A 14420-nucleotide genomic window follows, 5' to 3' on the forward strand; every position below is an offset into this window, starting at 1 on the left:
TCACACCATGATCTGTTCGGAATTTCCAAACCCTATACTTATGGGACCAACAGGCTCAGTCTGGGAAGGATCAACAAATGCTGCACTATGAGGGGATGGGGGTTTCCTGAAGGCCATAGAGGCTCTTAAGGTGGTTGTCACTGACTAGGAAAGCCCAAAGGCAATTCATGAATCCCAAGATCTTGGGCATACTAGTCACCCTGTATGGGAGGACGGGTCTGGGTAAAGGGAGACCCCCAACGCACTAACTACTAAAACTATAAAAGCTATCTGAAATGTATTTAAAAGCTTTTTACAGGTAATTACAGTTCGACTCAGAAGAAGCTAGCTAGCACTGCCGACACCAAAGAGGTTCCATTTCAGACGGTAGGCAGCAGAAAGGAATTGGAGAGGTGGTTTGTTCCCACTGACTCTTATGCCCTCAGTTTGGAGATTGAGGTGAAGGGCCCAGGTTCAGAGCAATGAACAGTACTAGCAAGAGTCTTTCAGTCTCAGGTACACAGAGCACATGCACACCCACAGTGGAACACATATAGGGACCATCACTTGGAGAATATTCCATCAGCTACCTGACAACAGAATCTGACACAAACTCACATGTATTATTTAATTTTGCCTATGCTGAGAGGGCACAACTGCACCATGAACATGTCAGAGATATTTTAGACCATATCCAGCATATGTTTTGGGGTTGCTGTATATTCTGAGAGTTGATTTATTGTATTTTTAAATAACTGACAGTCGTGCCTCAATTTCTGAGGCTGGATTTTTAAAATGAAGAGGCACCTAATAAAACAGAGGTCCACAGTGGTCAAGGAAAGAGTGCTAGAATCCTGTTAGCAACAATAGCAGCCAACAGCTGTGGATAGGGCCTTATGCACCTAAAGCTTTTGGCTAATTTCACCCAAAATAAGTCCTTTCAGAATACAATATTATTTTGCTGAGGAGGACAGAGTTAGGCTTCCTCTTTTTAACTTGCTGCAACAGGATAGCTGTCAAACATTAAGTATATAACATGCCCTCCCTCAAACAGCTAAAAAGCATTTAAACTAGGATTCACTTTCCCCTCAAATTTACAGTATGCTGCTAAACTTAAGGATGACTAGAGTCAGTTGCCCAGTTAAGTTATAAGTATGGTCCATACCAGATACCTGGCACAGAACAATAAGTACAGCACCAGTTTAATTTTCAGCCCAGTGACTAGACATCTGAGGACATTATGGCCACACATAAAAGAAAAAGAAAAAAAAAACTTCAAAGACATTTCCATGGGAAGAGAAGTGTAAGGAATTGAAATCAGAAAATTAAAGACCAACAGAAGCTGTAATCCAAATGTCAGTGTGCTTCCTTGCCCAAGTTATTTTATCTGCTTAACTTGTATTTTTATTTATGTTCAAAAGATATACACCTCACACCTACTGACAAAAGGAGGAAAGCATGTTCAACATATTCCATGTTTGTTTATGCCTCTTGTAAATTTTGTTTTAAGGTGAGGGGGGAAACACATTACAGTAAAAGCTGTGTTATCCATCACTTTACCAACCGGAAAGCTCTATAAACCAGCATTTGTGATCTTCATTGAAAGTCTGGTTTACAGTCCAGTTGGTGCGAGGCCAGCAGACTCCCTACCTGGCTCCGTGTGGCTCCCTGGAAGCAGCAACATGTCCCTGCTGTTCCTAGGCGGAGGAATGGCCACAAGGGGTTTGGAGTGCGGGAGAGGTTGAAGGGCACAGGCTCTAGGAGGGAGTTTGGGTGCGGGAGGGGGCTCAGGACAGGGGGTTGGGGTGCGGGAGGGGGTGCAGGCTGCTGGATCCAGGCATCGCTCACCTCTGGCAGCTCCCCGCAAGCAGCAACATGTCCCTGCTGCTCTTAGACAGAGGCTCTGCTAGGCGGCTCTGCGCACGGCCTCCGCCCCACCCAGAGCGCTTGCTCCGTAGGTCCCATTGGTCAGAAACTGCAGCCAACTGGAGCTGCGGGGTAGCACCTGCGGATGTAGGCAGTATGTAGAGTCACCTGGCTGCGCCTCTGACTAGGACCGGCCGGGATGTCACCTCTTGCAGGAAGCTACCAGAGGTGAGTGCCGCCCGGATCCAGCCTCACAAACACCACTACCCACACCCTAACCCCCAGCTCTGAGCCCCTTCCTGCACCCAAACTCCCTCCCTCTTAGTTAACCAGAATTTTTGACTTACCAACACCCCCCTTTTCCCCAACATGCTGGATAACAAAGCTTCTACTGTAGCAGGCTCAATTCTAAACTGATCACGCACTTGTATGTTACATCAAGTCTAATGTAGCACTTCAATTTCTGGGAAAGGAGTAAAGGCTTTGTTACTCACTGTTTCTTCTCATTCACTTCCCATGCTTCAAGTATTCGTTCCACTAATTGGCACTTAAGAAAAAGCTATTAAAAAAAAAGTGTTTGCTTAGTGTTTCTAGAAGCATTAAGTAGCACATATTAAGATAATTTCAAATAGAAGTAGCAATTAGTTTCAGAAAAAGATTAGATCACAACATGTTTTTTTAAATTCATACAACAATACTCCAAGTGCATTAAGCCTTTTTCACTGTATTAAAGACCAAAATTCTTGAGATCAGCACCCTACAACTCCTATTTAGGCACCTAAATAAGTGTTCAGGTCCCTTTGCTCTCAACACAATCTGCTGAGTGCTGAACATTTTTGAAAATCTGTCCCTAAGTGAACTATGAACTATATTCAGAAAAATCTATTTTCATGTATGACAAAATAAATAATCCGGAACATCAAGATTACCCTAATCATACATTTACAAGCCTCCCACCAAACCAGAAAGGATTCTCTTCAGAGCTACTCAAATCCACTCTTAAGATAAGGGGATTCCTCTTCAGACAGAACTAAGACACCAGCTATCCCACCCATCAGTCTCATCCTAGGGATGGATGAGCTACTGCTGCAGCCCTCCCAGCCCCTAGCAGACTGGAGAGCAATCTACCACGCATCAACAAAACTATGCCTTCAGCATGGGTAGTCACTAAATCTTTTTTTTTTTCCTTTTTTTTTTTTTTTTTTTAATTCCATGCCTCTATTTAATAAGCCAACGTTTAACTTCCACTAGAAAGAGAAAGGGCTACAATAGTTAAGAACAAGGCTTACAATGTAAAGATGTACACAAAAGCAAAACTTACATGTTTCAGTAAGAGATTGTCCCCAATGGAGTCCTGATCTGTAATTGTGCCATTTTCTGTGCTCTCAAGGGGACTTGCAAGAATTAATGCAATACAGACTTCTACTTGAGTATGCAAGAAGTTATTCCATGTGTATTTAAAGAACATATCCTGCAAGACAAATTCAAAAGGATTTGATTACACACACTGGGGTCTTTTCACTGGACACAACAAGCAGCAGTGTAGATCTAGAAAGTCAGACAGTAACTGGCAATCTCTTAAATACTTTAAAATTTTGTACATGTCATAGATAATTTATTGTTTTAGAAAGACAATCAACACACATTTGGCACCTAAATAGCAATTTTACAACCGACAGTTGCCATATAATGTAGATTAGTACTGTTCAATTTATAAATAGGGAAATAGAGGGACAAAAGTTGAGTCAGAAAGACAACTCAGATGTCCAAACTTCCAATCCTACTCTTCATTCCCTATAATACTGTAATATTGTTATGTTCAAGTACTGGCTACACAAAAAGGCATATAGTGAAAAAATATACATTTAAATGTTAATTTTTCTGTGTCTCTGATTTAGATCAGATTGTGTTTCTTATATGGAAACAAGAAAAATGGCATCTGTCACTGGCAACATCCAGAATTATGAGAGAGTTCTTAAAAATACTCAATGACCTGAGATTTTTTTAATAAAATTTAGCTATGCAATTATAATGTGAGACAGACATGGCAGCTTCCTGCAATATTCCTGAAAAACGTTATTTAATAAAAATTAAGTAACTTGAGTCCAAAGATACTCAGACTTTAAGGCCAGAAGGGATCATCATGATCATCTAGTCTGACCTCCGGCATACTGCAGACCACAGAACCTCACCCACTCGCTCTGGTAATAGACCCCTAACCTCTGGCTGAGTTACTGAAGTCTTCAAACCATGATTTAAAGACTTGAAGTTACAGAGAATCCACCATTTACATTATTTTAATTGTACAAGCAACCTGTGCCCCATGACGCAGAGGAAGACAACACATCCCCAGGGTCTACCAATCTGACCCAGGACAAGATTCCTTCCCGACCCCAAATATGGCAAATCAGTTAGGCCCGGAGTATGTGGGTAAAACCCACCAGACACCCACCTGGGAAAGAAGTCTCTATAGTAACTCAGAGCCCTCCCAGTCTAATATCCCATCACCAGCCATTGGAGAGGTTTGCTACTAGCAGTCACAGATCAGCTATACGCCATTGTAGGCAGTCTCATACCATCCCCTCCATAAAAGTATCAAGCTCAGACTGGATAACCATCAGGTTTTGGTTGCCCCCCCACTGCTTCCCTTGGAAGGCTGCTCCAGAACTTTACTCCTCTGACAGTTAGAATCATAGAATATCAGGGTTGGAAGGGACCTCAGGAGGTCATCTAGTCCAAACCCCTGCTCAAAAGCAGGACCAATCCCCAATTAAATCATCCCAGCCAGGGCTTTGTCAAGCCTGACCTTAAAAACTTCTAAGGAAGGAGATTCCACCACCTCCCTAGGCAATGCATTCCAGTGTTTCACCACCCTCCTAGTGAAAAAGTTTTTCCTAATATCCAATCTAAACCTCCCCCACTGCAACTTGAGACAATTACTCCTTGTCCTGTCCTCTTCTACCACTGAGAATAGTCTAGAACCATCCTCTCTGGAACCACCTCTCAGGTAGTTGAAAGCAGCTATCAAATCCCCCCTCATTCTTCTCTTCTGCAGACTAAACAATCCCAGTTCCCTCAGCCTCTCCTCATAAGTCATGTGTTCCAGACCCCTAATCATTTTTGTTGCCCTTCCCTGGACTCTCTCCAATTTATCCACATCCTTCTTGTAGTGTGGGGCCCAAAACTGGACGCAGTACTCCAGATGAGAAATTAGAAACCTTTGTCTAATTTCAAGCCTAAGCTTGTTGATGGCCAGTTTATATCCATTTTTGTCAGGTCCACATTGGCGCTTAGCTTAAATAACTCCTCTCCCTCCCTGGTGTTTATCCCTCTGAAGTATATAGAGAAAGCAATCATATCTCCCCTCAGCCAAAGTCTTTGAGTCCCGTCTCATAAGGTAGGTTTTCCATTCCTCAGATCATCCTAGTAGCCCTTCTTTGCACTTGTTTGAATTAATCTCTCAAACATGGGAGACCAAAATTGTAAACAGTATTCCAGATGAGGTCTCACCAGTGCTTTGTATAATAGCACTAACACTTCCCTGGGTCTACTGGAAATACCTCGCCTGATGGATCCTACACTGCATTAGACTTTTCACGGCGGCAGCACATTGGCGGTTCACAGTCATCATAAGAACATAAAAGCGGCCATATTGGGTCAGACCAATGGTCTATCTAGCTCAGTATCCTGTCGTCCAACAGTGGCCAATGCCAGATGCTTCAGAGGGAATGAACAGAAGGAAGTAATCATCAAGTGATCCATCCCATCACGCATTCCCAACTTCTGGCAAACGAAGGCTAGGGACACCATCCCTGCTCATTGTGCCTAATAGTCATTGATAGACAAAGAACAGGAGTACTTGTGGCTCCTTAGAGCCTAACAAATTTGAGCATAAGCTTTTGTGGGCTACAGCCCACTTCATCGGATACATGCAGTGGAAAATACAGTAGGACGGTTTTATATACACAGAGAACGTGAAACAATGGGTGTTACCATACACACTATAACGAGAGTGATCAGTTAAGGTAACCTATTACCACCAGAAGAGTGGGAAAAAACCCATCACCTTTTGTAGTGATAATCAAGATGGGCCATTTCCAGCTTGATCATCACTACAAAAGGTTGTTTTTTTCTCCCCCCCCCCCTCCTGCTGGTAATAGCTTACCTTAACTGATCACTCTCGTTATAGTGTGTATGGTAACACCCATTGTTTCACGTTCTCTGTGTATATAAAACCGTCCTACTGTATTTTCCACTGCATGCATCCGATGAAGTGGGCTGTAGCCCACAAAAGCTTATGCTCAAATTTGTTAGGCTCTAAGGTGCCACAAGTACTCCTATTCTTTTTGCGGATACAGACTAACACGAAACCTGTCATTGATAGACATACCCTCCATGAATTTACCTTGTCCTTTTTTGACCCCTGTTATAGTCTTTGCCTTCACAACAGGCCTCTGGTAAAGGATTCCGCAGGCTGACATTGCATTGCGTGAAGAAATACTTGCTTTTGTTTGTTTTAAACCTGCTGCCTATTAATTTCATTTGGTGACCCCTAGTTCTTGCATTATGAGAAGGAGTAAATAACACTTCCTTATTTACTTTCTTCATACCAGTCACAGACCTCTATCATATCCCCCCTTCGTCAACTCTTTTCCAAGCTGAAAAGTCCCAGCCTTATTCCTCTCTCCTCATATGGAAGCTGTTCCATATCCCTTATTTTTATTGCCCTTTCTGTACCTTTTCCAATTCCAATAGATCTTTTTTGAGATCGGGCAACCAATCTACATGCAGTATTCAAGAAGTGGGTGTACCATGGATTAATACAGAGGCAATATGATATTATTTTCTGTCTTATTATCTATTCCTTTCCTAATGATTCCCAACATTGCTAGCTTTTTTGACTGCCACTGCACACTGAATAGGTGTTTTCAGTGAACTATCCATAATGACTCCAAGATCTCTTTTTTGAGTGGTAACAGCTAATTTAGACGGCATCATTTTATATGTATAGGTGGGATTATGTTTTCCAATGTGCATTACTTTGCATTTATCAACATTGAATTTCATCTGCCATTTTGTTGCCCAGTCACCCAGCTTTGTGAGATCCTTTTATAACTCTTCACAGTCTGCATTGGACCTATTTTGAGTAATGGGTATCATCTGCAAATTTTACCACCTCACTGTTTACCCCTTTTTCCAGATCATTTATGAATATGTTGAACAGGACTGGTCCCAGTACAGATCCCTGGGGAACACCGCAATTTACCTCTCTCCATTCTGAAAACTGATCATTTATTCCCACCACTTGCTTGCTATCTTTTAACCAGTTACTGATCCACAGAGGACCTTCCCTCTTATCCCATGACAGCTTACTTTGCTTAAGAGCCTTTGATAAGGGATTTGTGAAAGGCTTTCTGAAAATCCAAGTACACTATATTCACTGGATCACCCTTGTCCACATGCTTGTTGACCTCCTCAAAGAATTCTAGTAGATGGGTGAAGCATGATTTCCCTTTACAAAAACCATGTTGACTCTTCCCCAACAAAATCGTATTCATCTACGTGTCTGATAATTCTGTTCTGTAATACAGTTTCAACCAATGAGGCTTACCAGCCTTATCCTGTGATGAACCTATACATCCAGGTCGTTCTCCTCCGCCGCTTCAACTGATAAGTCCCCAGCTTAGAGCAAAAACTGTTCTTGTTAGTCCCTAAGTGCATGACCTTGCACTATTAAATTTCATCTTATTTCTATTACTCCAGTTTTTAAGGAAATCCAGATCTTCTTGTAGGACATTCTGGTCCTCCTCTGTACTGGCAATACCTCCCAACTCTGTGTCGTCCGCAAATTTTATTAGCGCACTCCCACTTTTTGTGCCAAAAATGTTAAATAAGATTGGTCCCAAGACTGATCCCTGAGGAACCCCACTGGTAACCTCCCTCCAGCCTAACAGTTCACCTTCCAATATGACCCCACTATAGTCTCCCCAATTATTTATATTATTGTGGGTCAGGATTTTTTATAGCCTGGGGCAGGGGGTAAGGGAGAAGAGAATGTTACGTGAACCCTGGGAAGTGTTAAGAACTTAAAACGACTGTATTAAACAATGTGCCAGGTAAGAATGGACTTTTAGGACATACAGTGTTAAGTGGTTCTCCTGGGAATCTCTAGGAGGACATGAATGTAAATTTCCCACATCCAGTTATGCAAAAAACCCAGACTTTTGAAGCTACTTCCTGAGGAGATGATCATTGTTTACGTGTTCCTGGAACCTGAAGATCAAAGACCCAAGCTGAATAAAGGAAAGACCAAACTATTCATCTGCACTTGCCAGGAATATCACACAGTGTACTGTGCAGCCTGGAAAAACCCTAATCAGGAGGGAGTGGAGACCTGGGTCTCTGCCCAAGAGATATGACTGCAGAGGACGCCTAGAGTGGGTGCCCTCAAGGGATCATGGAGAGTGAATACAGGTGCAGTTGCCCTAAACTGTGACATAATATATCATTCAAAATGTCTTTAGGAAATAGCAACACTCTTCCTTAAGGAGGTGTTATTAAAACTGGATGGTTACTATGCACAGTAATTAAGCCTACCACGAGATTTATGGTATTTCCCATTCCAAGTATAGGGAATACCATAGTAAACTTTGCATTGTGGCAAAATCATTTTAAAATGGCATCCACTGCAGAATATGAAGAACATTTATATGGCTTAGGTCTAGTTTTATTTTACATCCTACACTAGTACAACTTATTCTAGTAACAGTATACCAAATTAAGATTATATAAAACGGAGGTATATGCAAAGCCAAGGAGGACAGAAATAATGGCAACTAATAAAATGGTTGAAGCATAAGTAGGAAATAAAAGTAAACCTGGAAAAAATGCAGGCTAGACTATAAGGGCAAAAATACACATTCAGTGGGAGAATCTATGTGGCAAGAGGACTGTCAACTCGATACAGGTTTTCAAGTGCAATACAGTGGCGAAACAACCACAGGTTTGGCAGCATACAGAGAGGTACCACTTAAGACCAGGGAGATAACCAGGCCTTTTTGTCACTGATGGGACTGTACATAATGCACTATATACAGCTGACACATTTAAAGGAATTAAAAACAAAAACATTAAGGTCAGGACGGAATGACTCAGGAAGAAAGAATAAAAGCAAAGTAAGTTTACGTAGTTTGGCTGAAAGAATTTGAGGGTGGGGAGACAGCAAAGATAAGGTAGCAATCTAGATCTGTCTGTAGAACATAAACACCAAGGAGCAAGAAAAACCATGTCTAAAGAGTCTATAGAGGTCGAAAGAGTAAAAGATTAAGCAGAGCTGAGGAAAATTTTTGGTTACTGTCAGGAAGAGAGTAACAAAATCCAGATGGTGAAATAGTCTCACAAGGAAAGTGGTGAAAGCCTCACCACATGACTCACTGTAAAACACTCTATGGCACAATCTGCACTGACAAATCAAACAGATATTGTGGTATCTTAACAGGGCTTTGCCATCTAATTTCTGTGGTTTTATAAAAATGAAGAGGGTAGTGTGAGGCTCTTAACAGTGTAAGTAAATTATTCTTACCAATATAACTCCTATGCTGTTCAACTCCATAAGTTCCAAGTTCACATTGTTTGTGTTAGTCTGTAGAAGGCTGGATATCAACCTAATCACATTTAAACGAGTGTTTCCCACAGGTGGATCCAATACACCCCATGTTGTCTTCATAACACTTTTCTAGACAAAAAGAGTCCATGGGAATAATTTTTTTTTAAAAGTACACATTTCTTTCAAACCAGTTCGGTGTTATCCACAAACAGAAAAATCTGATAAGAATCTTGTATGGCCAGTTTGGCAGCAGTAGCATGACATTATGTTTTGGGACAGCAAGTTTTAGTCCCATACGTTAACACTTATTTTCAGCACTGTGGACTGGGAACAGAGAAGACAATGAGGCTGGGGGAAATAAAAAGATATGGAGTATACAAACTTAGTGGCATTATGGACACCTAAAGGAGCTGCATTCAGCCCCACGACGGACATTTACTGGTGAGAACAGTGATTTAGGACACACTTTATCAAGCTCTAACTAACTATTCAAGTCCAGGTGTGTCTAGTTAAGCAGTTTTTGCATTTATCCAGGCAAGAAAATTAGTAATTATTGTGGTAAATTTTCTAAAGTCAGAAGAGAGAAATAAACTTTAGTGCAGACTTCAGAATAATGATGTTTGCTTTAGTGAAGAGAATGTTGTAAAAGCCTAATGGTCCCTACTGCTGCCATATAAATGCCAGCATACTTACACAGGAATTTCGATACCAGATCAGACCAGTGGTTTGTGTACTCCATCCTGTCTGACAGTGGTCAATACCAGCTGCTTCCAAGGAAGGCAAACGCTCATAGTGGACAGTTATGCAACAAACAGCAAACAGAGATTAGGAAGAAGTGTCCACATCTTTTAGTGGTTCAGTTGTGCACTGAATGGAGATTTTATATCCTTTCTAAGAAAGCATCCTCCCTACCTACTACAAATACAGTATGGATATTCTCATTATCCTTCAAATTCTACACTCCTGACCACAATTATATCTTAGTACAATGAGTTCTGCATGTTTCCTTAAAGTGAGTTTTTCATTTTTGTATCTGTAGCCTTTCAATTTCACCAGATGTCCCTGGTGATCTACAACTGATCTACCTTCTCTCCTGTCTTTTTATAGACCTCATATCGTCTTATGCATATCTCTAAAGTGAGCTTTCCCAATCTTTTCCACAGTGTATATGGAAGCTTTGTCACGCCCCCCCATGATACATCCTTCTTCTGGACCACTTATTTCTGCTTTATTTTGGTGCGTCATGGCAAAGCATGCTCCTTTCCAAAGAAAGGAAAGGATATTTTGTTGCATTTTAGTGCAATTGCTTTTTCTCTATTTTGCTTAATTAAACAAAGTCAAACAATTGAAAATATGAACACCAATACATTACAGGGATATTTGATCACCATATCAATAATGAATAGCCAAACTATAAGTGGCTCAGAAAAAGGCTTATGGACTGTGTGTTAGACTAAAATGTACTTTTTAGCTTTCATTAAACTGGTTTCTGAATAAAAACAGTTACTAACCTTTTATAACCACTGTTCAAGATGCATGGCTCATGTCCATTCCACATTAGGTGTGCACACACCACGTTCACCACTGCTGAAGATTTTTCCCTCGGTGGCATTTGTCAAGTCAACTAGCACCCTCCGGTGGCGTGAGCTCATGTGCCAGTATAAAGGAGCCTGGACAGTCCCACACCCTCTCTTAGTTCCTTCTTGCCAGCTAACTCAGACAGAGGGGCAGGAGGTTGTGGAACGGACATGAGGAACACATCTCGAAGAACAAGAGTTATGGAAAGTTTAGTAATTATTTTTTCTTCGAGTGCTTCCTCATGTCCATTTCACGTTAGGTGACAAGTGGTACCTAAAGGGATGGGCTCGGAGTTCATGGACATGCGGATTGCAACACTGCTCTGCCAAACCTGGCATCATCTGTGGCCTGCTGGGTGATAGCGAAGTGGATGGAGAAGGTATGAACGGACAAGCAGGTCGCTGAACTGCAGAGGTCTTGGACCAGGACATGGGCCAGAAACGCTGCTGATGAAGCCTGAGCCCTTGTGTAACGGATGATCAAGATGGCAAGAGGTTGGACTACCACAGGATCCAGGGAGGGAATACTGGAGGCCAGGGAGACTGTGAGGAAAAGACAGTTACTTCTTCCTTAACTGTTGTTTTTCGAGATGCGATGTTCATGTCCATTCCATATTAGGTGTGTGCTCTCGCCACATGCACCAGTGACAAAAGTTTTTTCCCTCAGTGGTATCCGTACGGTACTGGCTCTGGAGCCCCCTAGAACGGTGCGCACATGCCGCGGTATAAGGGGCACTGCCGGCACCCTCAGTTCCTTATTGCCGAAACTCTGACAGTGGGGAAGGAAGAAGGGTTATGGAATGGACATGAGCAACAAATCTTGACCACCACCAGTTATGGAAAAGGCAAATTTTCTTCTTCTTGGAGTGCTTGCTCATGTCCATTCCATATGAGGTGACTCCCAAGCAGTACCCGTGGAGGAGGGTAGGAGTTCACGAACATGTAGATTGCAACATAGCTCGGCTGAACCCAGCGTCATCTCTGGCCTTCTGGGTGATGGCATAGTGTGCCATGAACGTGTGAACTGAAGACCACATTGCAGCTCTGCAAATGCCCTGAATAGGGACGTGCTCCAAGACGGCCGCTGAGGACGCCTGAACTTTGGTCGAGTGGGTCCCCACAATCGGCAGTGATCCAGTTGGAAATCCTCTGCGACGACACCAGAAGGCCCTTCATCCTGTCCGTTGTCATAAAGAAGAGCTGGGTCGACCTGCAGAAGGGCTTGGTACACTCCAGATAAAACGCCAGGGCATGTCTGATATCCAGGGCATACAGCTTCATTTGCTCACTAGTGGTGTGCAGCTCGGGAGAAACCCCATGAGGAAGATGTCCTGGTTAACATAGGAGGAAGACACCACCTTTGGCAGAAAGGCCAGATGAGGTTGCAGTTGAACTTTGTCCTTGTGGAACACCATATATGGCAGCTCCGATGTCAGGGCTTTAAGCTCCGACACTCATCTGGCAGATGTTATGGCCACAAGGAAAGTGACCTTCCATGACAGGTAAGAGACGGAACAGGAGTCCATAGGTTCAAAGGGCAGGCCTATAAGCCTAGAAAGAACCAAGTTAAGGTCCCACTGTAGGACGGGTTCAGGCCGGTGGGAAGAGTCTCTCGAGGCCTCTCAGGAATCGAGCTGACATGTTGTGCGAGAACACCGTCTGACCTTGGATCAGAGCGTGGAAAGCAAAGATAGCTGCAAGGTGTACTCTGATGGAAGAGAGGGCCAGCCCCTAGTTCTTAAAATGGAGCCGGTAATATAAGATAGATTGTATGGAGGAGCAAGTTGGGCAAATGTTACACTTAGACGCACAGTGGGAAAACCTCATCCACTTGGCCTGGTAGGTTGCTCTAGTGGAAGGCTTCCTGCTCTCCAGGAGGACTTGCTGGACCTCGTTAGAGCAGGCCTACTCTTCCAAGTTCAACCACACAGCATCCATGCTGTGAGGTGGAGGGGGGCGAGGTTGGTGTGTAGGAGAGGCCTATGATCCTTTGAGAGCAAATCCGGTTGGTCGGGAAGGGGCCAGGGAGTGGTCACCATCAAGTCTATCAGTGTGCCGAACTAATGTTGACGCAGCCACACTGGGGTGATCATGATGATCTGGGCCTTGTCCCTCTTGGATCTTTGACAGGGCTCTATTGGTGAGAGGGATTGGCGGGAACGTGTACACCACACCTCCTGACCACGACAGAAGGAAGGAGTCTGAGAGGGAGTCCTCGCCCAGACCCTGCAGGGAACAGAAGTGATGGCTTTTCCTGTTCTGTCTGGTGGCGAACAGGTCCACTTGGGGAGTTCCCCACCTCTGGAAGAGTGTCCAGGCTACCTCCGGATGGAGCGACCACTCGTGGTGAGAGGAAAAGGACCTGCTTAGGCAATCTGCCAGTGTGTTCCCAACACCGGGGAGGTGACAGGCCTCCAGGTGGATTGTATGCTCGATGCAGAAATGCCTCAGTTGGAGGGCCTCTTGACAGAAAGCAGGTGAGTGTGCTCCGCATTGCCTGTTGATGTAGAACTTCAAGGCCATATTGTCCATCAACACTCTCACCATCTTGCCTGCCAGGTGCGGCAGAAAAACCCTGCAGGCCAACTGTACCACTCTGAGTTCCTTGATATTTACATGCAACACTATCTCCTCCAGGAACCACATGCCCTGGGTCTGGAGGTTGCCGAGATGCACTCCCCAACCTAGGTCCGAGGCGTCCAATATCAGCTCAATGGAGTGACAAGGGCTGTTGAATGGAACTCCTTCCAGGACCACCTTGGGGTCGGTCCACCATTGCAGCAAGGTAAGTATTGCCAGTGAGATGGTAACAACCTTTTCCAGGTGATCTCTGTACTGGGAATAGACCACCAGCCACTGCTGTAAGGGTCTCATCCAGAGCCTGGCATGGTAGACGACGTACATACATGCTGCCTAATGTCCAGCAGGCACAGGCAAACCCTGGCCTTGGTCAGGGGAAATGTGGAGACTCCCGCAATGAGGTCCACCAACGCTTGGAACCTTTCCTGTGGCAGAAACGCTCTGGCACAGGTGGAGTTGAGCACCGCTCCAATGAACTCTATCCTCTGCACCAGAACTAACGTAGACTTTTTGTTGTTTACCAGAAGGCCCAGGGATCGGCATGTGGCCTGCTGCACCCCTTTGGACTTGGGACCTGGATCAACCTTTGACCAGCCAGTGGTTGAGGTATAGGTATATCTGGATACCCCGACACCTGAGGTAAGCCGCTACTACCGACATGCTCTTGGTAAACACCCCCGGTGCTGTTGCTAGGCCGAAAGGGAGGACTGCAAAATGGTCGTGGGCCAATCCCACCGTGAAGCGTAGAAAATGCCTGTGTGCTTGGATGATTGCTATATGAAAATACAGGTCCTTCAAATCGTGGGCGGCAT

General features: G+C 43.9%; 1 protein-coding gene across 16 annotated transcripts in view; it reads right to left on the bottom strand.

Annotated features, from left to right (window-relative positions):
• PPP6R3 (protein phosphatase 6 regulatory subunit 3) overlaps nucleotides 1–14420 on the bottom strand; it is a 138525-nt gene that overhangs the window by 49322 nt on the left and 74783 nt on the right. For 13 of the 16 annotated variants that reach the window (XM_073347068.1, XM_073347063.1, XM_073347060.1 and 10 more), the window contains 3 exons: nucleotides 9428–9580; nucleotides 3167–3316; nucleotides 2340–2404 (listed from right to left, as the gene is read on the bottom strand). In XM_073347068.1, coding sequence (XP_073203169.1) covers nucleotides 2340–2404; nucleotides 3167–3316; nucleotides 9428–9580 — 368 coding nt within the window. The remainder of the gene's footprint in view (nucleotides 1–2339; nucleotides 2405–3166; nucleotides 3317–9427; nucleotides 9581–14420) is intronic. The other 3 variants (XM_073347074.1, XM_073347073.1, XM_073347071.1) reach the window with 1 other exon arrangement.

Source organism: Lepidochelys kempii, chromosome 6 (genome assembly GCF_965140265.1).
Source record: "Lepidochelys kempii isolate rLepKem1 chromosome 6, rLepKem1.hap2, whole genome shotgun sequence".
Taxonomy (NCBI): domain Eukaryota; kingdom Metazoa; phylum Chordata; order Testudines; family Cheloniidae; genus Lepidochelys; species Lepidochelys kempii.